The following is a 27,832-nucleotide window of genomic DNA, read 5'->3' as shown; positions in this document are numbered from 1 at the left end:
AAGAAGTGTTTATTATTATCAATGTTGAAAACAGTTGTGCTGCTTCATATTTTTGTGACAACTTTAATGCATCCTTGCTGAATAAATGTATTCATTATTTAATATATATATATATACAGGCCAAAAGTTTGGAAACATTACTATTGTTAATGTTTTTGAAAGAAGTTTCTTATGCTCATCAAGCCTGCATTTATTTGATCAAAAATACAGAAAAAAAATGTAATATTGTGATATATTATTACAATTTAAAATAATTGGTTTTCAATTTATTATACTTTAAACGATCATTTATTTCTGTGATGCAAAGCTGAATTTTCAGGATCATACACATGTGACATCCAGTCTATCACATGATCCTTTAGAAATCATTCTAATATGATGATTCATTATCAAAGTTGGAAACAGTTCTGCTGCTTAATATTTTTTTCATAACCTGTGATACTTTTTTAGGATACTTTAATGAATAAAAAAAAAAAAAAAAAAAAAAAAAAAGAAACATATACACTACTGGTCAGTAATTTGGGGGTCAGTAATTATTTTTTTATTTTTTTTATAAATCAATACTTTTATTCAGCAAGGATGTGTTAAATTGATAAAAAGTGATAGTAAAGAAGATTTATATTATTAGAAATTATTTTTATTTTTTTTGAACAACCAATTATTTTAAATTGTAATAATATATCACAATATTAAAATAAATTCAGTATTTTTGATCAAATAAATGCAGGCTTGATGAGCAAAAGAAATGTTTCCAAAAACATGGTGTTTCCAAAAACATAATGTTTCCAAACTTTTAGCCTGTACTATATATATATATATATATATATATATATATATATATATATATATATATATATATATATATATATATATAAAGCAATACACATACATATACTGACCCCAATGTTTGAACTATACAAGCATTGCACACACAATTATAAATAATTTATTTAATTTAGCTGTGTTTCATCTGCCTGGACAACCAAAAAAGCTGGTCTGTTAATGTTCTAGACAATGTTCGTCATTGGTTTAGTGAATGGAAATCAATTAAACAACCTGCTGTAATTCAGCCTAACATTGCTAATCTTTCAGCCTAAAACCTGTTGGTTAATGCATTTCACCACTGCGTGAATGTCACCTCAGACCCTATTTATCCACTAATGTTCTTTTTCTGTGGCACACGGTAAATGTGACTTTATAAATGGGTCATATTCACAAGCAGGTCACATAATGGACAGCAGTGTTGGGTAAACACCTCCGTAGCTTTACAGTCAGAGCCTGTGTGTGTGTATATCCTCGGCTAAATCCGGGACCTGCAGTAATATCTCCCCCACAAGCCCTTTAATAAACTATGGTCTTCTTCATTAGCCCGTTCCTGCTTTATGATTGATTGCTGCCAGTCAACAGAGCTCATTTCCCAGCCCACAAGCCTTCAGCCGTGCAGAATAAGGAACTTTTTCAGTCAACGCCGATCACGGCACTAAGGGAAGTATTCACTGGGAGCCAAGAAGGGAGTGGTCCAAGGTTTTGTGGGATCAGAGCTGGATGGCATTGCAACAGAGATTCTTTTGTTCGCATTTATTTAAAGGGATGCATTATAGAGACCCTGTATATCGCGACCGTATAGGCTGCCCCCTATGTTTTTTGTGTAAGGGTTACGAACCTGTTCCAGGAGAGGTCTGACGCATAACCCAAAAAAATAAATAAAAATACAGCACACAAAAGTTCAAATGCAAAACGTAATTGCACTTAATTGCTGATAATACTGATTTACCTAAAATGTGTAATTATCCTAATGTAACAAAATCCCAGACTGCCATGACAATTTGTGAAAATATGCAGTACATCAAGCTTTCTGTTCGAAACACTAGAGAGACACAGCAATATCTCAAAACAACACTAAAAATAAATAATATAACAGCAATATTTCGCCACACCTAAAGTGACTAATAACATTTACAGGCCTCAACCGAGGTTCAGGTCAGCCGCACAACTGTTTGAAAGTTGTTCAGGCCGTTTAAAACATGAGATGCTCATGAAAGAACAGCGAGACATGATGCAAATAGCCAAAGATGACAGTCTGATGGATTTCCATTTTTTTTCCATCAGCAGCACTAAAATAAACACAAAAGTGCAACATTGTCAATAATCAAACATGCAAATGCAAGATTATTTTTTTTGTAAATATTTATGCTACATTAAAACAGTCTGTTTAAATTGTATAATATTTATAGATTTTTCTATTAATTTGATTTAATTATGTTAATTATTGCTAATTATTTACCCTCTTAATAACATTTAACTTTAAAAAAATATTTATTTGTTGTAATTTGGTCTTTTAAAGAAATCTAAATATTTGATAAAATATTTAACATTTTTAAAAAACAAATTAAAAACCCATAAAAAAATCATTGGAAACACACAAGGTCTCTTTAGTTTAAAAAAAATTATATGATCAATAAGTTATGACAAAGTATCTTTTTCCATTGCTTTAACTCATCAAAATAACTTTTTTTTATAAGTTATACAAGATTCAACTAATTTTTTTAAGTCAGTTTAATGTAATTTAAGTTGAACTGACTTGTTGATTGTACTTAAAAATGTAATGCAGCAACTTTTTTTTTTTTTTTACAGTGTAATGCATTAACTAATATGAACTAACAACGAGCGAGAAATACGCTTGTTACAGCATTTATTAATCTTTATTAAAGTTAGTTAATAAAAATACAACTGTACATTGTTGTCATATTAGCTGAGGTCTCAAATAATATATGAATCAACTTTTGATTCTAGTAATATCTTAGTAAATTAGAATTAAATGAAGTGTTTTTCATTGTTATTGTATGTTAACTACTAAGTGGAACTTTCTTGTAAAGTGTTTGTTGAAAAATCCTCTAATATGAAATCTTGACGGTTCATAAAAACATATATTGCTTCTGACACTTAATTTTATAGTATGCTGCTAAAAAAAAAAAAATCTAAACTTGTCATTTTAGCCTCTGGGCCAGTGAAAATATCACCAGGGCATGTAAAAATGTGAACTGCACTCCGGCCCCTTATTGCTGAGCCCTGCGTTTAACGCAATTCATCAAGCTCCATGAGCAGAAAACAGGTTATCCGATACTACAAAGCCCTAGCCGTACGTGACAGCGGGGATAGAGAGAGAAACGGAGGTACAAAAAGGGCAAGGTGCCGAATGATGTTCGGCTAGAGTAATAAAATCAGTAATATCACTATCTCGCCCTCCTCTCCCAAGGATTGCTATAAACCTATTTCGAAAATTGCACCCATATATTTGCGCGAGACAGTTAGCTCATCCCGGTGACAGTGCAAACTTTTAGGGTGAATTATGCCGGTGTCATTCAGAGGCGTTTATCAAAACGGGTCAATTACTCACGGGCCCGAGATTTCGCAGCGTGCCAGCGGCTCATGGCGGCCCGCGGAGAAACACGTGCACGGACACCTCATTACAGGCTTAATCATTATAGCATGTAAACATACGGGCTCAAATGCCCATAAAAATAAATATGCACTTAGCACACATTCGCATTTGTTTTCAAAGAAAAGCGTCAGGCTGTAATTGCAGACAAGCAAGCAAACAAACAAACAGTCGCACATGCATGAAACTCATCCTCCCACATAAACACACGCCCGTTCTGAGACATTTAGGGTCATGTGTGCGCGTCTGACTGCATCTTTTAATGCGGGCTCTCTCTATATAAGGCAGAACTTTCATATGACTGTCTTTCATGAATAATGATCAATGTGGGCTGTTTGCAAACCGCAGTATCTGTCTGTTCAATATGCCTGTGGGCGGTAGAACATTCCTACCACTCATGATCTGAGCCTTAGGTGACTTCATCCGAGTGTGTGTGTGTGTGTGTGTGTGTGTGTGTCCGTTTGATGTCGAACACAGGGCGAAAGATTTACAGAGCCAGAGACTAATGTACATCTACACTTATAACATCTCACCGGCAGACCTTTTCAAGAGCGTTTGCATTCTCTGAACGCCAAAGGTTTAATGGCAGGATTAATCTTAACTGGTAAGTAGCAGCCGTTTGAGACTTAGCTCTTAAATAGAATACAGGATCATGAAAACAGGCCAGTAATTACAGAGTTAAGTCATCTGACTTCTTTTTTATTACCGTCAATTTCCTCCCCCCCCCTGGAAGAACAAAACGCTACACCCACCAGTGTAATCATGGGGTTTGATTCTCGTGTGTGCGGCTAATGTAACGATATCATCCCATCCAACAATGCGCAGCACATCACCTCTTTGTTTAAGATGACAGACACCAGAAAAGCACACATCAAAGAGAAATCCATCACACACAAAAATCTACATACTAATAGCAATATAGCTACTTTTTTAAACCATCTACTAGAAGAAACGTTCATGAATTTTTTTATTCTCCAATCGAGAGTGTGATACTGCGTAAACAACACAGTTGCGAGCGTTTAAATGTAGGTGACTTTCAATAACTCGCCATTTTGTACTTGTGCTTTACATGATATAATGAAACTATTTTCGCTTTTAGGACCAATTTATTCCGTCCAACAATAATCGTTTAAAAACATTGAGATTTTGTTTCTGCTTTTGCTTTCCGTAATATGATTAAAAAAATTGTGTCAGACCAACTGAGCTTTACTATTTCTTGCATCAACACAAAATCTACCTTTATTTGTGCATTTATTTCCATTTCACAACAATATTTGTTTATAAAAATACATTTTTATCTTACGATCAACAACGTAATATGGCATAAACATCCAGTTTTTTTAGTGTGGCAACGTTAACTCAATATTTAGCTGTCATTTGTCCTTTTGCTCTATGTAATATGATACGATTTAATGTTTTTTCTTGTGTCAACAAAAAAAAAATCTACCTTTATATATGCATTTATTTCATTTTGTAGTAACATTTATTTAAGGCGTAAACAAGAATTTGTATGTGTGTTCAGTTTTGGTGACATTAACTATGGGTAATAGTGTCAACACACAAAATCTACCTTTATTTATGCATTTATTACCATTTTGCAGCAACATCTGTTTATCTACAATAAAAATGTGTTAACATAAACTCGTTTAACTTATGAGCATGTTCCATTTAAATAATGTGAACTAACTAAGTCAACATTTAGCTGTCGTTTGTACTTTAGCTTTTCCCAATTTAAAACTTATTTTAAATATTTATACATCTTTTTTTCTTGTGTTATAATTAGAGCTTTATTCATGCATTTATATATGCATTCATTTCATTTTTCGTAAACAAGAATTTGTATGCGTGTTCAGTTTTTGGTAACGTTAACTAGCCTACTAGTTAACTAGGTAACTAATTAAGTCAATATTTTCGCTTTTTTTTTGTACTTTTGTCATTATTGATGTTGTAATATGGTAAAGTATTACGAGTATAATGTTTTACTTGTGCATTTTGTGATATGACACAATTAAACAGCCCAATCTTTATTTATGCCATTTCACAGCAATATTAATTTAGATAAGTACCACTTGGTTTCCCTTATTTGTTTCAATAAATAAAATAGGCCGACCATAATTTATGATTGTATTACATCTCAAAACTGCATCTGCATGTCAGTTATTTGAATGAAGGCACAGCAAGTAAACAAAGAATTGTATGAACGCTAGTGAGGTGATCTCTCATATAGGTATTTGACCCATGCTGTGTACACTATCATACTAATCCAATGCAATTACAGTGTGTTGTCACGCAAGGCGGCAGGCAGGAGGACCGGTGGGGGGAAGAAAGAGAAGCCAGCTTTCTTTCTTCATTGGGCCTAAATCAGTACAGGAAATGAATATGGATGGCCTGAGGCGAGAGGGGAAGGAAATTCAGAGGCTGATGAGGTCCCTGATGGAGGGATCTGGACACCGTGTGCTACCTCATGCCTGTGTCCCAGACACATTCTGCCAGTGAGGAGAGAACCCGCGTACACATGAGCCGACGCACAAAGAAACCGTGCAAAAGCGCAAAATACGGGGCCTTCGGAGTGACAGATGCACGAGGATCTTCATATACGCCATTAATTTGATTAATATCATGTAATTAATTCAATTTAAAACGCAAACATATCCTCACGTACGGCTAAATGCCCCCGCGCCCAAACAAACAGGAGCGATAGACGACGCGCACACGCACAGACGTGTTGTGAAGTGAGGAACATCTGTCAAGAGCCGCTAAGATGGCAGTGCTTCAGCGCGGGGGTATCGAGCAGGTGCGGAGGTGGCCACGTGTGCGCTGACAGACGCATTCGTCTCTGTGATTGATCAGCTCAAGCAAAATAGACAGGAAGCAATGAGACCTGAATCAGGGCTTCGGGAAGCTCCCATGGGCCTCTGCAAAACAGGGCCACCGGGGCCGCCGGCAGGTCAAACGTTACACGAGCGCTCTGCGAACAATCTGCAGTGAATCAAACCCACACAGAGCTCTACGCCATGATTTAGTGTTTAATCTAAATCTAGCTGGCTAATTGCTACCTGCTAATTGCTGCATAAAATCTGATATTTATAAGGGATGGGTCACAATGGTCAACTAATCATCCATCCAACATGTATGTGTACATATAATAGTATATAATGTTTCTTTTAAATATATATAATATTTATACACTAATATATATTTTTTAATTATATATATATATATATCATTTATTTTAAATATTTATATGCTAATAAATATTTTTTAAATACTTATATTTAAAATCTACTTATATTTTATTTTTAATAATACATATATATATATATATATATATATATATATATATATATGTATACATAGTTTATATGCTTATTAATATTTTTTAAATACTTATTTTCTTTTTAATAATATGAACTAAAGCTAAAACTATTAAGAATCTTTTTCAGTAAATGCATTTGAAAAGATGCATAAATATTAGATGAAAAACAAATATGCTTAAAAACATAGAAAACAAAAAAAAATGAAATGTTGCCTTGACAACTAACTGAAATAAATAAGTACTAAAATTACTAAAACTAAAATAAAAAATGAATTAAAGCTATACAGAAATCTAATAAAAACTAAAAGGCCAATAAAAATGACAAAGGCACATAAAATACATACATAAAATATTTTTTTAAAAACTGTTAAAATGAAGACTGAAAATATATAAATAAAAGCTAATTCAAAATATTACAGTAATAAACACTAATAGTATAGTATATATATAGTAATGTCCCGCATCACCTTTATAATAGGGATGTGATTCAGTAATCAACTAACTGGGGACTCATTTTGCAGTAACAAGTAAAGTAAAAGATTTTCTATAAAGAAAGAAGATTTATATTTGCATATATATATATATATATATATATATATATATATATATATATATATATATATATATATAAAGTAGATTTCAGTAAATATTTTTTGTGGCTTTTTTGGTTATGTTCTTTGCTTTTTTTGGTTACACATTTGTTTATTTAAATGTATTTAATGTTCATAAATATTAATAAATATGTTTTCTTTAATATATAAAAAAAGCAAGATTAACAGACTAGACTATAAAAAAAAAAAAAAAGGAACTTTACAAAATATTTATTTGTGCTTCACATGTGTTATGAGCATGTGAACATCTGCAACGTTATAAAAAATCCTTTGAAAACTCAATTAATCAGATCCCCGGGTCTGGATACATCAGCTTCAAGCCTCAGACGGGAAATGGATGTAGTATAAGTAGACCACGAAGGCGACGTCACTCTCATGCCATCTGCTAGCAGGTTGGCACGCGGTTCTGTGTATCTGTACAATCACCAGGAAGTCCCTTCTAAAATAGAACACATTTCTGCATTTCTCTGGTGTGTTCCAGCTCATGGGTGCACATCGCTCATGCGCGCAAAAACACAATGCAGTACATTTGCACTGACATGACGATCAAACACAATCACAGACTGCTCTCGGCTATAACGTGTGTGGTACTGATGCCGTACTGGACGGTAATGCGTTCAGATGGGCCGGGTGTTACGGGTCTGGAGGCGTCCAGCTACACATCTGACCTCTACACCATCTTGCTCTGCTGCGTGTTGTTGACCAATGAGATGGGAGGACCTTAGTCAACAAGGCCTGCGGACACCACGTCAAAGTCAAGAAGGTGTCGAGTTTCATGCTTTGGACTTTTTGCTGTTACACAGATCTTCATCATCCCTTTTAGTATTACTCATGGCACAGATTAGAATAACACAGAAACAAAGCAGGAGATTAGAAGTAAGTGTACCAAAGTAAGCCATTCTTTTTAAATCCCAGAATTTAAAAGAACTGAAATTCAAAGTTTGGATGGATGGGTGGATGGATGGATGGATGGATGGATGGATGGATGGATGGATGGATGGATGGATGGATGGATGGATGGATGGATGGATGGATGGATGGATGGATGGATGGATGGATGGATGGATGGATGGATGGATGGATGGATGGAACGATAGATAGATAGATAGATAGATAGATAGATAGATAGATAGATAGATGGATAGAACAATAGATTGATATATAGATAGAAAGAACAAGGGATGGATGGATGGATGGATGGATGGATGGATGGATGGATGGATGGATGGATGGATAGGCTGATAGATAGATAGATAGATAGATAGATAGATAGATAGATAGATAGATAGATAGATAGATAGATAGAAAAATAGACAGATGGATAGAACAATAGATTGATATATAGATAGAAAGAACAAGGGATGGATGGATGGATGGATGGATGGATGGATGGATAGATAGGCCGATAGATAGGCCGATAGATAGATAGATAAATAGATAGATAGATAGATAGAACAATAGATTGATATATAGATAGACAGAACGAGAAATAGAATGATAGACTGAGAAATAGAACGATATATAGATAGAATGATAGATAGAACAATAGATTGATATATAGATAGATAGAATGAGGGATGGATGGATGGATAGATAGATAAACCATCCAGAACAACCTGGCAACTGTAAAGCGACTCGCTAAAACACTCTCCGAAAGTGAAAAACTGACATTGAAGAAGAAATTAAAATAAACTTAAAGTGTCACTATCATGACGGATAGGAGCAATTTTAACCAAAAGACTATTGAGCTTCCTATTCAGACACTCCAATAAATTTCCAAAATGCACAAAAAAAAAATAAAAAAATTCCCAAATCATAAATCATGACTAACAAATCACACGCCTACAGTAACAGAGAACAGGGGACCATATAAAAAACCCCAGTGCGCTTTCAGAGAAGAGGCGGGCCGTGGTCCCGAACCGCTCTCGGGGGTCATCGGGTCTCATTGCAGATCTGATGGGAGTCGTCCGGCCCAAAATGAGGGCCGGCGTTCATTTGACTGTGATCTGCAACAGGATCCGCTGGCTCCTAATGACTCCCTCTGGCAGCGTAATGGCAGGTATTAAAGCGCTTATCCCAGCAAGGACCTCAGCCTCCCAGGCTTATCCCGCACATGGCTCCACTCAAGCAAACCCAGCCACTGACGGACTAACTACAGGCCTCCACGGTGGCCATCCCGGCTCTCGCTGAGCCAGCTGCACATCTTTAAACAGGGAGCCTTGGAGGGGCAGGGAGACAGATGTGTGCCCCCTGTGAGAGACCTCTCCAGCAAACAGTGAGGTGAAAAATGACTGGGGACAGAGATGAGCACGTTGAAGGAAGGATTCTGGGATTCCGGGGAGGAGCAGAGAGATAGATGGATCTGCATCCGTTTGCAATTTATATGCTGATTTGAAGCATGTTCCTTTTTGACCTCATGAAAGACTCAAATCTACTGCTACTAGGAATAACATCGAAAGCATGGGAGAGAAAATCAATGCCATGAAGGTTCGAGATGTTTTTAAACATGAAATGGCACTCGTAACACATGTAACTATTTATATTTATTGAAAATGATGTAAGGCAGGACTATCAGATTATGATATCATTGGTTGTTGTTTTCAAGAAATTTTGATTTCTCATTTCAAAACAGAAATCCCCCTTTTTTTTTGTCTTTTTGTGCATGTATTACCCATCCATATTATAAAAAAAATATCATTCAACCAATCTGCAAAAAAAAAAAATATATATATATATATATAAAATCAGAATTCATCCTTTTTGTTTTTGTGCATGATTCATGTGTCCACATTATTCCCCCAAAAACAACAAATAAAATAAAATTATAACTTGCATTATTATTTCAACCAATCCACCCCCAAACCCATTTCATTTAAAAACTACAAATATAAGTATTATAGTGTTTAAAAACGGATAACTAAAATTATTATATTGAGTCCAAAATAAAGTTTGGACTAAGTAATCTAGCAAGTAATCTACACATGCTAGCTATCTAAAGGAATAGTTCAGCCAAAACTGAAAATTCTGCCATCATTTACTCTCCCTCAAGTTGTTCCAAACCTGTATGAATTTCTTTCTTCTGCTGAACATAAAATAAGATATTTTAAAGAATTTTGGAAACCAGACCATTGACGGTAGCCATTTTTTTCTACTATGGAAGTCAATGGCTGCCCAGACAGCAACATACTGGAATCCACATGTCCCAGATGTGGCCCGGATCTGGGCCGACACTATGGTGCCGTTAACTGTGTGCTTACAAACATTCTTTAAAATATCTTCTTTCATGTTCAACAGAACAAAGAAACCCATTCAGGTTTGGAACAACTTGAGAGTGAGTAAACGATGACAGAATTTTCATTTCTGGGTGAACTGTCCCTTTAAGAAGTTCCCAAACGGTTTTACACCTCTATAATCTGGTAACTGGAAACACCAACATTTCCACACAGCTATAAAAACAAGCAATTCACAGGATGTATAAACCATCAAAACCACTCGTGAGTCAAAAAATGAATCGGTGAAATCAAACAAAACGAAGTTCAAATCCCCCTCCCCGAGAGCTAACAGTCAAAGGTCTCAGTTGGCAGCAGCTAATCTGCATTTCTCCATTCACATCCCGATAGCAGCAACTCTCACGCGTTTTCACATTAACGCTACACCCACAAGGAGGTTACTGGAACCTTCTCGCGATGACTCAAGACAGAGTGTTCAGGAAGGCCTGGCATCATGTTTTGTTTCAGACAGATGCAGTTGGCCCACAGTGAGGCATGCGTCTTCCTGTACAAAGGCTCCACTGTGTGCTATCAATCATGTGAAGCCGGCATGAAGCTATAAATCCCTTCTTTGAGGAAATCCCCCCTTTCAGATTTACAAAATGGTGAGGGGTGCGACGTGCCTGCCGAAATGTTGCTGGAATGCACGTATTGACAGATACCAGCAGATGCGGAGGGATTGGATTTGGTGTTTGGTCGACGGGTGCCACGTAAAGTTTAATGGGAGAATGTGAATGTTAATATTAGCTGTTTGTGTATAATTCAGTCATGCCAAAGGGGAAACATACTCGCAATGTCAATAATACAGTGGATTTGGCGTGGCGTGTTAGAATTCATTTAGGACACGAGTGGAATTTTTAAGCTTGAAAATACAGTCATGCTTTAGTTTAAATGGACAGTTCTCCACAAAAACAACATTTCCATCATTGTTTACCCATCTGAGCTTTTTCCACCAATGAAATTCTGAAAGATCTTCACGCAGCTCTTTTTCAATACCATAAATTTAGATCACATGACCAAAGACCAAGGAAAGTCTGTTCACTCGGCGGCCATATTTGCAACGCCTCCGGGCAGCTATTTTGCTCATACAAGAACAACTCCTATCTATTTGAACGGGGGAATAGCGAAAACTACTGGTCAAACTCACAATTAAATAACTTATTTCAAATCAGCAATAAAGTCTGACATGAAATGTTTCATAACTGTTGTTTCTTATGCTCAAATAGCGTTATAAAAGCATATATTTCAGGTTGGTCCAGCCAATGCACATGTAAAGTCTATGGGACCCGGAGCTTCTAAAGGCAGCTGCAGTGATGCAATGACTTTACTAATTGCCGATTGGCTCTTTTATTCAGAAGGCGGGACTTATTCCATCATATTGACTATGAATAGGAGAATATTTCTCCCATTCATAGTAACAGGAATGCACCATCTTTGTATATCTAAAGTCTTTGATATGACGGGACTGATGAAATTAAATGAATTTTCAACATTTACTGATACATTATAGAAATCAAAAGTTGTCTCTTGTTAATATTATTTAATGGAGCTGAACTAAAAAAAATATAAGGTTATCAAACATATACTGTAACAAACACATTGCTAATTGTTATTTAATGCATAAAATAACATTAATGGGACCTTATTGTAAAGTTTTTAGAGCTTGACAGACATGGTTGCAATGAACTGTCATCGTATGGAAGTGTTTTGTGAAGATTCCCCAAAAATTCTCCTTTTGTGTTTTATTGAAGAAGAAATTAGAAGTTTACAGTACCTGTCAAAATAAAAAAAATTCTATTGTGCTCACCAAGGCTGCATTTATTTGATCAAAATACATTAAAATCATGAAATATTATTACAATTTAAAATAATTGTTTTCTATTTTAATAAATAAAAAATGTAATTTATTCCTGTGATTAAAGCTGAAGTTTCAGCATCATTCCTCCAGTCTTCAGTGTCACATGATCCTTCAGAAATCATTCTGATATGATGATTTGCTGCTCAAGAAACATTTCTGGTTATTATCAATGTTGAAAACACTTCTTGCTGCTTAGACATTATTTAAATTTTTAGAGTGAACTATTCCTTTAAATGTAAAAATGTGTGAATTCCAGCAGAGAAGTTGATGTTAATAATGTCTATTAACATGTCTGTGGAGAGTGAAAGAACTGTGAGCCTCAGCGAGTTTCTAATCACATGAAGTTCAACTTTCTATTTGACTTGAAGTCTTGTAAAATAAGATAAAAGGAGCTCCATCACACTCATTCCTCTCGCCCTCTCAAATGATCGAGGCTTTCACAAAGTTGGAAAATGTTTCAAGAGGGTACGGCAATTAATAGGAGAAATTACATTTGCTAGGATCTTTAGCGGAGAGAGTTCTTCTTCACAGCGGAGTGTAATGCTGCATAATTTCACTGGTTTGCTCACATTTATTTTCTTTTTCTAAATTGCAATATTAGTCATACACTCATTATAGGGGCCATCAGTTCTTGGCAAATTCCTATTGCCGTTCATTTCCAGCAGAGACGATGCGGGATGTGTATTTTTTTTTCAGGCTCGTGTCGAGGACTAAATCTTTTGTCATTGTGTCACCGAATCGTTTGTCATTAATCTAACTGACAAGGCCTGTGAATATGCACACATACCTGTTAATTTTGCTCCGAAGAAATATAGATGACATTTCTTTTATATAATTGTAATGCAATGGTTGGATATGCAGTGATTTATCATTCAGCAGCTGTACAATTTTGTTCCATAATAAATTGCAATGGTAAATAGCAATACAATTAACTATTAGAATATGTACAGATAGGGCTGGATGAGCAAATATTCGCATCTCAATAGCAAAAATATCGATACATTTGATGTGTTAATTTCATTCATATGCAGTATCTGTCAAATAAATGCTGTTTATTCATCAAAGAATCCTGAATAAAAATGCATCACGTTTTTCATGAAAATATGAAGCAAAAGCTTTCAACATTGATAATAATCAGAAATGTTTCTTTAGCATCAAATCAGCATATAAGAATGATTTCTGAAGGATCATGTGACACTAAAGACTGGAGTAATGATGCTGAAAATTCAGCTTTGATCACAGGAATAAATTACATTTGAAAATATATTCATATCGAAAACAGCTATTTTAAATTGAAATAATATTTCACAATATTACTGTTTTTATTGCATTTTTAATCAAATAAATGCAGCCTTTGTGAGCATAAAAACGTATTTCAAAAACATTAAAATTGTACCGACCCCCACATTTTGACCGGAAATATAATTAACATTGATTTTTCACACTGTGTATAAGCCCACAGCATCAGCCATAAAAAAAAATTAAATAAAAATCCACCACATTGTTAACTCCTGTACCCGCACAATGCCTCTAATCATTAATATGTTCATCCAGTTCTCTTAATCAAGTTGTAAGTACAACTGAATTATTCTATATCCTGCAAGGACACCTAAGCTGTCAGTGCTGTTTAATGAGTTTCAATTAAGCTGTTAGTTTCAGGAGAACGGCGCAGCGCGGCTCGTGCGGGCGTCTACTCAGAGCTCTGCAAGGACACAAACAAGACATTTTATCATGGCAGACTTGCTCCATCAAAACCGTGTCTTTGCGATTCCAATCAGAGTGCTAAAATATGTCGACGGCGTCAAATGTTAAATTAATTGTAATTTGTTAGATGCTCCTTTGCAAAATAGTCGTACACAGTAAGTGGCATTGAGGTCTACACATGTGAGGCATCAAAGCTGCAGCCTATTGGTGGTTAACAGTCTTTAAACATCTGCAGGAACTCTTTGGTAAAAAAAGGTGCGCTGTCTAGGATAGGAGCCTATGGCGTTTTGAGTGACTGGCTACAATTAACCTGACGGCACACAAAGTTCTGTCCTGTGATTAAAGAGTAGGAAAAAGCCGCAGTGCTCGGAGAAATTCGCTTAACTGTTGTTATTTGTTATGTTCACTAAAGAGCACAGATATGTAAATGATTCACTCTAAAATGTACTCTAAAACATGCAAAAATATGCAAACGATCTACTCTGAAATGGTTCTCCAACATAAGTATGAATAACAATTGTGTTTGCATATCGCATCACGCTCACGCTCTCCTGATCTTTGTCTACAAGAACGTCCCGACTCGTACGCACAGTGCTTGAAACTCTGCAGACTGAGCTCCTGGTGACCTCTAGGTAGAAGATGGACTGAAAGGCCAGCCAGGACTCGGGAAAATCGAGTTGATTCATCAAATTAGTTCCCGTGTAATTGCACGGCATGACGTGCCATGAAACTTGTCAGCTATAAAGCTGTCGGGAAGCCATCAGCGGCCATGTTAAATGAAGACACAAGAAAAGGCCTGGGGTTTATGACTTGATGTTTGGACACCAGCCAGTGAAGGAGTGAGGATACGGACGTCTTTAAGATTTTAAACGTTTGCACTCTTATCTGTGCAAGTATTGTAGCGATCCATTTATTGCATGCATTAATCAATGTGATTTCCACAGATGCTTTAATTAAATATTCCTTTAAAACGCCTCTTAGACCAGGCTAAGGTTTAATAATAATGCGGAATTAAAATTTGATGTAGTGCCTGTAAAAATAAGATGACAAAGTTGGTAAATGTGAAAAATACATGCAATTAGATGTAATTCAGAAAGATATATAGTTGTGATTATAAAATTATATCTAGTAAAAATCTACGAATATACATATATTAGGATATGTTAAGCACTTTTCCACACACCCTCTGGCCCGAACCTAAACCGGATCTTGTGAAAGTTTGCCTTTCTAATTGGTATAGATTGTGCCATTAGCAAAATATTGTCATAGCTCCTGCCCCATAGACTGTAGCAGGCCAGGGTTAATTTGCATAATAAATCTTAATTGAGACTCATTAAGCACTTGATTGGAAGCAAATCAGGTACACTGTGGACAATTTTTAGATTAATGAAGTTTCCGTCTTTCTTGAGGTACACTGTTTTCTGCCATCTTCTCATGAACTGTAAGGAGGCCGGAGAGAAAGGAAGATCCTCACAGGAACACGAGCAACAAGAGGTCGAGTTACAGACACGTCTCACGAGACGAAAAATAACGTAATCAAACATGGTTAGACAGGCTTGCTACACACATCAACAACTGACTACACGTGAACCGAGCGTGTTAGTGTGTTATATTATCCGCTGTTATTTTATATATATATATATGAAGAGTTCAGATGCAAAAGCCTCTAAATGCCATCTGAAATTTTCTTTTTTTACATTTTTATCAAGCTCGTATATTTAAATTCAATAATTTCACTTAAATGGCAATGAAGATTACCTATTAATTGTCATTTAAGTGAAATTACTGAACTTAAATATACAAGCTTGATAAAAATGATCATTCTATAAGAAAATTTCAGATGGCATTTAGAGGCTTTTGCATCTGAACTCTTCATATATATATATAAAATATTATATATATATATATATATATATATATATAAAATATTATATATATATATATAATAAAAATATATATACAGTACTAAAATAAATATATGTAAATAAATTTAATAAATTTAATATAAATTTATATTTTAAATTGATACATGCATTTTAAATATATTATTGTTTGAATATATTAGGGAATATATTGGCTACTGAAAACTGCATTTAAAAATATAAAAATAATAATAAATAATACATATGAGTTTATTAATATATATATTATTTTTTTTATAATATTATGTATAAAAAACATAATATATGAAATATATCATATTTTATCATATTAAAATTGACAAAAAAAAAAAACAGTAACTGAAAACAGATTTTGGAGCTAATACAAAGAGAACTAACACTTCTGTGTTTATCAGCCACGCAAGTATGGTCAATATTCTCAAAGCGGCCTAATAATCGGCCCAGCCGATATATCTGTCCAGTGATGTTTATGTGGCTCTGCTGGCAAAAAAACTAAGAGAAAACATGAGTATCTTTCTAGTGTAGTGGGTACACGATGTCTGTCTGGTGCCCTTGTGATCACAACATCTTCAAAAACAGAATAAAGCTTTGTGTTCATATCAACAGGATCCTATCGCGGACGAGAGGGGTAAATATGACGGCGAGATATGAAACCCAATCCCGAGCCCCAGTTCTCGCCTGGACGTCTGAAATCCATCTGGACATGGTAATATGAGCCCACACTGATTGTTTTCAACAACTCTGGAAGCATATGGCCTGCCGCGATGAGCCGACAATTACTGAAATAAGTCCATTCACAATCTTTGTGACCGCAATGATACGGTCAGAACTGCTTCCCGAAAGAGTCAGGTGTGCTTGGCATCATTTTAACTGCCGTGGTACACTGCGACACCATCAAAATTCCTGCCGGTAATCAAACACCGCGCACACAAAAGGCGTTTTGTGTTGTCGTTAGGCCTTTTCCCCCTGTCTGACTTTCACTCGAGAAATTGACACAGATCAACTCTCCCTCTCTCTTCCTTTACCTCCTCGACCTCAATCTCCCAGACATGCTATCGGCGCAGACCGGGTACAAAATGCCATTTTGTAATTTCTTTTATACTCGGATGTCTGGCAGGAGTAATGAGTTTTAGCCCGAGAGCAATAAAGTCTCTCCATAACCTCATCATTGTTGTGTTTAATGAAGAAAAAAGCAATAGAAATAGCTTTTTGCGGAGATGATCACGTAAAAACATTATCCTCCTCGATTGTCCCGCTGGCGTATCAAATTGTGTCATTTGCCTGGAAACTGGTGCAGGTCTCGGAGGGAAGGCAAGGTGAACGCGCGGTTGCGGCTGCGGGGGAACGAGGCGACGTGGTGCACGGGTCCAATCAGGATGCGGGCTTCCCCCCCGCCCCCCCTCTTCTAAGGAGCGAAAGGGGAGCGGAGTAGAGCTCCGGGGCACAAGAGGCTTCTCCTCTCTCACCTACACACAGCACCGCCCTGTCTGACTCCAGGAGCAAAGCCTCACACACTCCACCTGCCACCGCCAGGGCATATCATGACATCACCGCCGCGGAGACAGGGTAAACGTTGCTGTGGTTTAACTGTTACAGTCATATAAACAAACACTGGGGTATTAGTATGATACGGGACACAAAGAAATAGCAAATACTGGAAAGACAGCTACATATTAATGGCGTGGCCTCGAACACTCCTTTCCAGTTAATGATATTATTTAACAAATTTTACAGGCTAAGACAAGCTTGAATTTTATATGTTTATAAAACATTGGTGGTGGTTGAGGAGATTCCCTCTTCCATGTAAAGCGCTTTGAGTGCTGAGAAAAGCGCTATATAAATGTATTGAATTATTATATATATATATATATATATACACACATATATACACTGTATGTTCAGATAATATTCATTTAAAATTGAACAAAAATAAAATATCTGAAAACAGATGGCTAACTGTGTGGCCTCTCACACTCATTATTATTAAACAACCATATTTTACAGGCTATAACAAGCTTGAATAAAAAAGAAAAATGTGATTATCATGATCATAAGATCATGTTTGAGCATTTTGTATCAAACTCAAGCAGAAGCTGAATACCGAATATGTTTCATTCACTTTCATTTGATTCAGTGCTGGGCCGTCTCTACCTGGACAAGACTATGAACAATTGCCTCCATCCACCAATGTTTCCAGAACAAACCACTTAAGAAGACTTTAGGCTAGCCAATTCCCAGAAGCCCCTGTCACTCACTTATTGGCACTGCAACACTTAATGCCTTTGTCTGTACTCCAATTTATCTTGTTAACAACAAATTGGGCTAACAGTTTGAAGCACGGGCTATTCAAAAACTGATTAGAAACATAATCCAGCGAGAAATATCATTGGAAAACTCATGCACTGCTCGCTAATAACCCCTGTACGTTCATATTTTTGTGCAGACTGGGCTGGGTGATACAGTGACTAGTATTTGTTCTGAAAGGGCGTAAAAGAGTGATTTTCTTCAATCATAGAAACCATAATTTTGACAAAACAAACATTGTTGCCAACAAGCAGATTCAAAATGCTTAATTCATTCAGTAAAAATCTAGTCATCAATAATCAAGGCATGTTTACTGCACTAGCATTACTGCATTATTTTCATTTATAATGCACCAATATATATGCATACTAAAAACTAATATTTGTCAACCCATTCTTTAAAAATGCTTATGACTGATTTTTGAGTGACGCAAACAAATAAATGAGCGTGAGTCAGATTGAATCAAAGAATCAATTCTTTGAACCGATTCACAAAAATGAATCAAACTAACCAACTCAAACGCTACTGATATTTAAATTAGACGCTACTAAATCATCATTAACACAACGCTCGCATAATCACAAAACTAATCTAACCACACAATCTTTAGGAAGCTTAATGACCAAATAAAAGAACATTATATCATAATATTCATTATGCTGCTAAATTTTAGATGTCCAGCAAAATAATCACGATACATTAACATTCAGTAATACTTAGAATATTATAATATTCAATATAATCACCATGAATTATCTATCTATCTATCTATCTATCTATCTATCTATCTATCTATACGGTGTGTATATATATCTATCTATCTATATATATATATATATCTATATATATATATATATATACATATATACATACACGTTTGTTAGTTGTGAGTTGTCAGTTCGTTATAATGGCAAAATGTATAATCTTTAACATTCTGATTTCAAACACTGTAAATCCATCTGACCTTCCAGTGACCGCTAACTCAAGTCACACAACAAATATTAATTGTGCAACCCTGCAGGGATGCGTCCTTTCTCTAAATGACCACATTTCACAGCAAAAAAAAGGATAACCGTGCCTGCCACCACATAACGAAGTGAACGCCATTTTATACCCAGAACCCAGTAGATCTTAAAAAGACTGTACGAAAAATGGAAAAAGGGGGGCGGAGTAAAAAAAATAAAAAATAAAAATTCATTCCTTGCATCTTCTCTGGTCTTATTTTAATACCTCTCCCTCTCCTTGTTCACCCCTCCACACATCATTAAACATATTATTATAACATGACTGTCAGCTTGCGTCTCTCTCGCCGCTCCATTCTTGCTCTGCCAGGTAATCAATTTGTCGTCACTCTCTGTAACCCCAGTAAAGTCATCAAGGGAAATGAGTTACAGCTGCAAAAAGCCTTCAAGAATATAGGTGGGGGTTTGAGGGGTGGGGGGGGTCAGGAGGGGGGGGGGAGAGAAATGACAACACGGGCCTGGAATATTCTGCCGCTGATAGCACATCCCAGGTCTCGAAGATGAAATATTAATGCACAATTTGTTTATCTGCGGGCCCACATCTCTCCTGCCGCCGAGCTGTTAATTTTCTATCTGCGCAGACAACAGATCAGTCAGTCATGAACTCTTCATAGCCATTACCGGGAGACATTTTGATTAAGTATTCCTAATGTAGTGGATAGGAAAGAATGAAAACACTCTGCCTGCCAACTTTTGATTGACCATTAAGCCACTGATGAATGTGCCTGTCAAAGAGGAGACAATTACCTCAACAATGAAGAAACTCTTCTGGAAGGCTTATTTCTCCATAGGGCTGACACATTTACCAGATTACAGGCGAGCAGGCCCAGAGCGTGTAAAGGGATCGCTTAGGAATCTTCGCAAAAGTTCACCCAATAATTGCGCCGCTTTTGTTAGAGGGAAGGGGCTTTTAGAGAGAGCGACGAATGTGTGTGCGCGAGGGAAAGTGACAGACAAAGTAAAAACGAGGAAGAAGGGACTTAGCGTCTTCAGGAGGTTTTAAGATCCGCCATTGCTGGCAGAGTGTGATGACCATCTGTGGGGTTTGTCTACTGTTATTATAAAGAGTGATCATCCTTCCACCTCGCAGAGAGTCCAGAGCATCTGGCGTCGATGTACGCAAAAACAATAACCTGCGGTACGCACTTTCGAAAGCAAAGTTTGGCTCCTAACAATCCTGCCATCTTTTAAACCATTGAAAATGCTGCAACTAATGGGATTTGTCTAGAAAGACAATCAAATGACAGATTCATGCTTTAACCTGTGGCGTACGGGCTGTAACACAAATGAAATATTTTGATCAGAATACAAATCTGATACATTTTATTCAATTTAAATACATATTTTAAAAAAATGCATTATTAATAATAAACTACTGCACATTAGTAGTTAAATAGTTAAAAAGCTTAACATTTTATGGATAAAAAAATTATGGGAGCTATTTTTGGAAAATGTTTAAGGGAGCATCATCAACTTTTTGTTGTAAAGTCGTTTAATAATCCGAACAGCCACCACCTGAGGTCGTGGGAAGGCTAACAAAGAACCGGTGATAAATGGATCTATTAGAAATTAATCTATCAATAAATCCAACGTGACATGAGATCAATCATATAACAAGTAAAAGCCAAAGGGGAAAAGGAAAAAAACGAAAATGTTTCAGTGAAAAGCCTTCTGGTATACAGCCAGTTGCGTTGCTGTGCATGAGAAGATTCTGGCTGTGTTTCAAAACCTAGTGAGTTGCCTACCTTAGTATCATTGATCATTATTTTCCTGTTTATTGCTGTGAAGCTGCTTTGAAATAATCTGTATTGTATAAGCACTATATAAATAAAGGTGATTTGACTTGACCGCATGTTTTTGGACACCACAGGCACTTTATATACATTATTCAAAATGATGCACGCACATGCTACCTAGGTAGGGAGCTCATAAGGATTTGACACACAGCCTAAGAAAGAAAGTGTATCGTCAACACTGCTAAGGAAGCAAAATGAAAGAACATTCATTGTTTCGGCTAAACTAAAGATGCTTCTTGATTATTTTTTGCCTAGACAGCATCACTGGTATCGTTATGAACATTACTCAAAATTACGCCCTCAAAAATGCTGTCTAGTTAGTTCAAGACAGTCTATGAGACAATATGTACTGGCAACATTGGTACACAATTAACAAGTTAAAAGCAAAATAGCAGGGCTAATCTCATCATGTTACTGAAACATAAATAAAAGATGTAATCTAAACGGCTTTATTCTTGTGTGTTTCGCGCTCTGGAGCGCGCGTCCGCGTGTGTGTGCGTGCCTGCACTCCGTTTGTGTCTGTCTGTGTGTGTGTGAGTCCGTTTGTCTATGAGATATTATGGGTTCATAGGAAGTTCAACCGATATTCGGATCCAAAGCAGCACATCTAGGCTATGCAAAATCATTCTGCATTTCCTCTCAGTGTATTTACAGAAACGCGTCACGCTTCGGTTCCCAACACAATCTGGCTAAAGTTTGAACTTTTAAACTTTGACGTCCAAAACAACTATATAACGTGTAAAATAAATACAATCCCACTAGTTTAAAATTAAAATAAGGTTAATTTTACTTCATTAGCCTATGTGAACAGCATGCCACTGACAAAAGCAATTAACTTAGAAATAGGCCAAGAAGTGAGCCTTGCCTAAACTCTAATTCACTTCGATTATATATGCAAACACATTAGGCTACTTGAAAAGCGAAACAGCATGTGTAGCCTATATATAAATATGCTACTTGTTTTAATAGAAAATCTGAAAATATAAAGTTAACTTATATTGTTAAAAAAAAAAAGAATATTTACTTTTTTTATTCAGAAACGAGACGAAAATAATGATTAAGACCATTTTCCCCACAACGTCTAAAAGACGTTACAGGGGTTACACAAGGTTCACTACTCGGTCCGTTTATAATGCTAAAAAACGTTACGATTTTCAAGCATTCCGTTCTCTAGATGATGTCAAACGAACGATGTTTACATTCTAAACACGCGTGTTGACGTTTATTTAAACGTGAAATAGTTCGTTGGACTTGAAAGTTTAAAAACTTTCGTCGGATTTTCCCGGGAACCGAAGCACAAGCTTTTGCAGTGTATCAAAGCATCATTCTCTGATATTAACCATCCTCTTTCTAAGACAGCGGTATCACTTTCATCATACTGTTTCACAAGATAAAAAGAGGTCCGTTCAGACACAAATTCGTACGCTCGTGCGACTTAAAACGCGGATGAATAGCCATATTCATGTCGGGATGAATGTAAAATGATAGGTGTCAATTTGAATCTTACCCGCAGCCCTTTTGGGTGCTTGCTGTTTCCTCCTTGGCATGTTCAACTCTCTTTAGTTCACGTACAGTGAAACTGAGCCCAGGTGAAATTCTGTAAAAGCGCTCTGATATAGTCCATACACACGCAATAGCGACTCTCTAATGCACTTCAGTTCCGTACAATCCAGTTTTTCAGAAACGCTGTCCAGAAATCAGGTGTCTCTATTTTAATATACCTCTCCTTCCTAGATAGACAGATCTATGGCGGATTGTTTTGCTTTCCTTTTTTCCTCGTCTCTTCTTCTTCTTTTCTTTTTGTGTTTCCCAAGCCAAAAGGACAAACGCTGTCAATCGCTTAGACTCCCGGTCTCGTATGAAACGTAGTAGGAAAAGGGCAGAAAAAATAGTGTATATCACACACACACGGCGATGCCAGCAGCAAACATCGATCCATAGAACAAACTGAACATTAAAAACTCCTCCTCCTCCTCCTCCTCCTCTGGACTTGATGATGGCAGCGAGACATTTGTTACACTAGATAACCACGAGTTTATTAAAGAGACAGGGGCCGGAGAAAACATGAGACAGCCCACAAGACCAGCCTCATACTGTCTCTCTGCTGCTTTAGGCTTGAGTTTACAGAGATGCTGGGAACTGAGCGCGTGAAGCAATGAATGCTTCACTGTAATGACACACTGCAGAGTAATAATAAATAACATGCGTGCAATATGTAATTATTTTTAGTAGCTGCCAGAAATGAGATATAATTGCCATTGCTGTGGTAATTACTTAAATTAACATGTATATGTGTGAGCTGTAAGCGGTCTCTGTATGCCTATAAAAGGCAGAGAGTAAAATGCTATACCTGGAAATGCGAGAATAACACATTAGTATCCATGTTACAGTGCAAAATACTTTTAGTAGCTGCTAGAAATTAAACATTATTGTTGTTGTAATCAATTAGTCTACTATAGCAATCTGTTGTGTACAGTATAAAGAATTCAAGCGTTAAATACACAAAGTCGTTGTGTGAAAACGAAGAAGTGTTCGTGATGTTTAGTGTAGTGTATATACATTCTGATAATGAACGACACATATGCAATATATAATTGTTCAGTAGTTGCTCACTGTAAAAAAAATATATATATTGTTGGTTTAACTCAAAAAAAGTAAGTTACCTGGTTGCCTTAAAATTTTGAGTTCATTGAAATAAAAAAAATTTAGTTAATACAACAAAGGAGATTGGTTTAATAAATAGAAACTCAGAATATGTAATCTGAACCACATTAATTATCTAAGTTGATTTGACAAAAGATACAAAGTTGTGATGATAAATCATAAAAAAATAAATAAATTACAATGTAGAAATGAAGCATAATTACATTGTCATTTGTTATTTTTGACATTTGCCTATTGTCTATTGTTAATTAAATTACTGTGGCATATGATATGGATAGCCTAAATACTGCAATGTATAGTTTTTGGATATCATTTCCAGAGATTATTTTAAAAAATAAATAGTCAAAAAATAAATAAATGGATAAAAAAAAAAGGTTGTACACTGATAGTAAGTAATTAGTTTTCAGTAGCATTCCACATTGTCTATACACAGCTATTATTATGCTCATAAAGTGAATAAGCAATTATATATTAAAAACATGTTATGCATCATATTACTCAGCACATGCTATCATGTGACCATGTTTTCAAAAATGTGTTTGGTTTTGAAAAGGCCTATGAAGTCATATTTTATCAGAACACAATAGTGAAGTGATCTCACCCCATCAGTCATCTCAATGTCAAAAAGTGGCCAGATTTACCCGAATTCACCCAGTATAATGACATAAGCGATTTGATTTAAACCGAAACCACAGAAACATTAAAATCTTTCAGCTGAGAAAACCTTTATGATGTCATAATAACAGCAACAATGAGCGGCACCGTACATTGTTCGGCACAGCTTTATTACAGCGTAACTGTACTCCTACAAGGTGAAGCAGAATGGTTCCCCTTTCTGAAGCGCAGTGTCTCACCATTTGTGTCCCGACCTCTCACCATCTCTGATTATTGAGGTCACAGATAAACAAATGAGTGGCCATTACTCACAGACTACAGATGACCTCAGCGCACACCATTGCCGTGTGATAAATGATCCCGCTGTCATACAGAGAGATGATGCTGCCTTTGTTAATCTGTTATGTGGTGACGTTACTCGATCCTCCTGTTTTCTCCTGTCTCCTCATGCTGATGTGCGGATGCCAGTCACCGGGCGATGACGGCGGAGACCTCCCGTGAACTTGACATGAACTCCACCGATCAATCAGTGTTGAGCTTCCACTTTGACCATACCTGTCTGACAGCTTTTAACACCCTCTGTGTATAAACGTTAACACACACACACACACACACACACACACACACACACACACACACACACACACACACACACACACACACACTATATCTCTACCTGCATGTATTGTATTGCTGGCACCTTGCCATCTCATCTTGACCAAAAGTGATTGTGTGCAGTTTCTAAGCTGTAATATCGGGGTATTTTGTCATGTGCAATGCCAATTGGCCAGTATTACGTTGAGGTGACAGTCCACAGGTGTGTTTAGTCTGGTTGTGTGGACTTGAATTTGAATGTAAAGCTGTATTTTTATTTATTTAATTTTTTACTAGAAAACATTTGAAAAAAGCCTTGAAGTTTTAAGGTTTCTTGGACAGACAGAGTAAGAGACAGAATTATTGAATGAGAAATAGAATGATAGCACGATAGCACGATAGCACGATAGATAGATAGATAGATAGATAGATAGATAGATAGATAGATAGATAGATAGATAGATAGATAGATAGATAGATAGATAGATAGAACAAGAGATAGAATGATATAACGATAGAACAATAGATAGATTGATTGATTGATAGAATGATAGACAGAATGATAGAACGAGAGACAGAATGATAGAATGAGAGATAGAATGATAGACCGATAAAACAATAGATATAGATAGATAGATAGATAGATAGATAGATAGAATGAGAGACAGAACAATAGATAGATAGAACGATAGATAGATAGAACAATATATAGAACGATAGATATATAGAACGATAGAACGATAGATAGATAGATAGATAGATAGATAGATAGATGATAGATAGATAGATAGATAAATAGATAGATAGATAGATAGATAGATGGATAGATGGATAGATGGATAGATGGATAGATGGATAGATAGATAGATAGAGACACAATAAAGCTGAATTGCTATTTAATTTTTTTACTAGAAAACGTGTCAAGTTTAAAAGGCCTTGAAGTTTTAAGGTTTCTTGGACAGATAGAATAAGAGACAGAATGAGAGAACGATAGATAGAACGATAGATAGAACGATAGAACGATAGAACGATAGATAGATAGATAGATAGAACGAGAGACAGAACGATAGAATGATAGATAGAACGATAGATTGATAGAACGATAGACAGAATGATAGTATGATAGATAAAATGATAGAACAATAGTTAGCATGATAGAATGAGAGATAGAATGAGAGAAAGTATAACAGAACGAGAAATAGAACGATAGAACGATAGAACGATAGAACGATAGATAGATAGATAGATAGATAGATGATAGATAGATAGATAGATAGATAGAACAATAGACAGATAGACAGAATGATAGATATAGAACGACAGAACAATAGATAGAATGAATGATAGAACGAGAGACAGAATAATAGAACAATAAATAAAATGATAGATAGAACGATAGAACGGCAGACAGACAGAACGGATGGATGGAAGTACAGTTATTTCCTTGTAGATTACTCTTTTGACTGGCCAGTTAAAAAAACACCAACAACAACAAAAAGAAAACACCAAGCAGTAGCATAGCAACAACATGGCAACCACCCATAACACCACACCATCCTCTTCTGAATCTCTGTTACTGCAGCTACAAATGAAGAAGTGAAACAGAGGGCCGACAGCTCGTAATACCAACAAATACGTGATCTTGTCAAAGCGTTGACACTGCTGATAGTTACGGTTGTATCGGTTCTGCATACAAGCGCTCATAACACGCCGTAAACTTAATTGTGAAGTCTGAAAAAAAGCCCTTGTAAGTTTTGGTTCGAAGCTGACTGACATAGCAAAATATTTGCAACTGTTGCCAATGAATGCGACACAGTGTTAATTCGCATGGTAGGGGTTTTCAATGTTTTGTTCCGCAGCTCTGGTGCAAATCGGCAGCTCTGCGCTGAGCCGAGAAGAGCTAATTAAAATGCACTCCCCATGATGAAAGAGTCAAGGCCTGGGGATTCCAAACCTGCTTCTGATTCAAAGCTCAAATTTCATGTGATACGGACAGGCGGTGATTGAAGTCTTGAGAGCTGTAATTTTCAAAGTAGAACAACAACATATGCATACTGTTAACAGCAGATGCTTAATTTGAAAATCTAATGCATATAACCCAATTAGAAGACGAGGAAAAGAACCACAAGTGAAATTAAACAGGCTGCCGTGCTGGTTTAAACCTTGCAAGACGAGTCTTTCAGGACGAGAATGTTTTGCCTGATATTTCCATCAAGAATCTCAACTAAGCAATCAATATTTCTGCACAATAATTAACACCCGTGCAGCTGCCGCATGCAGGATGGAAACGTGTTGCGCCACGTTCCATATTTCAGTTCCCTTAAATGGACCTGGTTTTCATAAAGTCCCTGATCGAGGAAGGACAATGGAGGAAATATTTCACGGAATGTAGGACGAGTAAAATACCACAAACGGAGACGAAAACCCATAACCGCTCCCCTGATGAACTAATAGGCTCCACTTGTCAAGGCTGCGTAACTGAGAACAGTGACCTTTTCCTGAGCATATGCAAACATATTGTTTGTGTGTGTGTATGTAAAGATGTGTGTTTTCACAGGATGTTGAATTAGCTGAGGGTGAACAATCGTGCGGTTCCAGTACCACAGGCTGTGAGATGAAGGGAATCGGGGGGGGGGGGGGGGAAGCTGGAATCTACATTACTTTGACCAAATCACGTGTTCAGTTCAGCAAAACAAACGGTAGCTGAACACAAGAAGTATGCTTACATGCACAACCGTA

At 36.4% G+C, this 27,832-nt stretch overlaps 1 protein-coding gene and 1 long non-coding RNA gene across 2 annotated transcripts in view; one reads left to right on the top strand and one right to left on the bottom strand.

Moving 5' to 3' along the window:
- Positions 1-23,240, bottom strand: part of tshz2 (teashirt zinc finger homeobox 2) — a 55,309-nt gene extending 32,069 nt beyond the window's left edge. The window contains exon 1 of the mRNA XM_082145540.1: positions 22,728-23,240. Within this exon, the coding sequence (XP_082001666.1) occupies positions 22,728-22,767 (40 nt within the window). The 5' untranslated portion in view covers positions 22,768-23,240. The remainder of the gene's footprint in view (positions 1-22,727) is intronic.
- Positions 7,283-10,064, top strand: LOC309481054. The gene is made up of 2 exons (XR_014199880.1): positions 7,283-8,319; positions 8,816-10,064. It is a non-coding gene; the product is annotated as an uncharacterized lncRNA (long non-coding RNA).
- Positions 23,241-27,832: the final 4,592 nt, after the last annotated feature.

This window comes from Leuciscus leuciscus (assembly GCF_965113295.1).
Source record: "Leuciscus leuciscus genome assembly, chromosome: 18".
Classification (NCBI taxonomy): Eukaryota; Metazoa; Chordata; class Actinopteri; order Cypriniformes; family Leuciscidae; genus Leuciscus; species Leuciscus leuciscus.
Note: the sequence above shows the minus strand (reverse complement) of the source record. Positions and strands in the feature narration are given on the sequence as shown.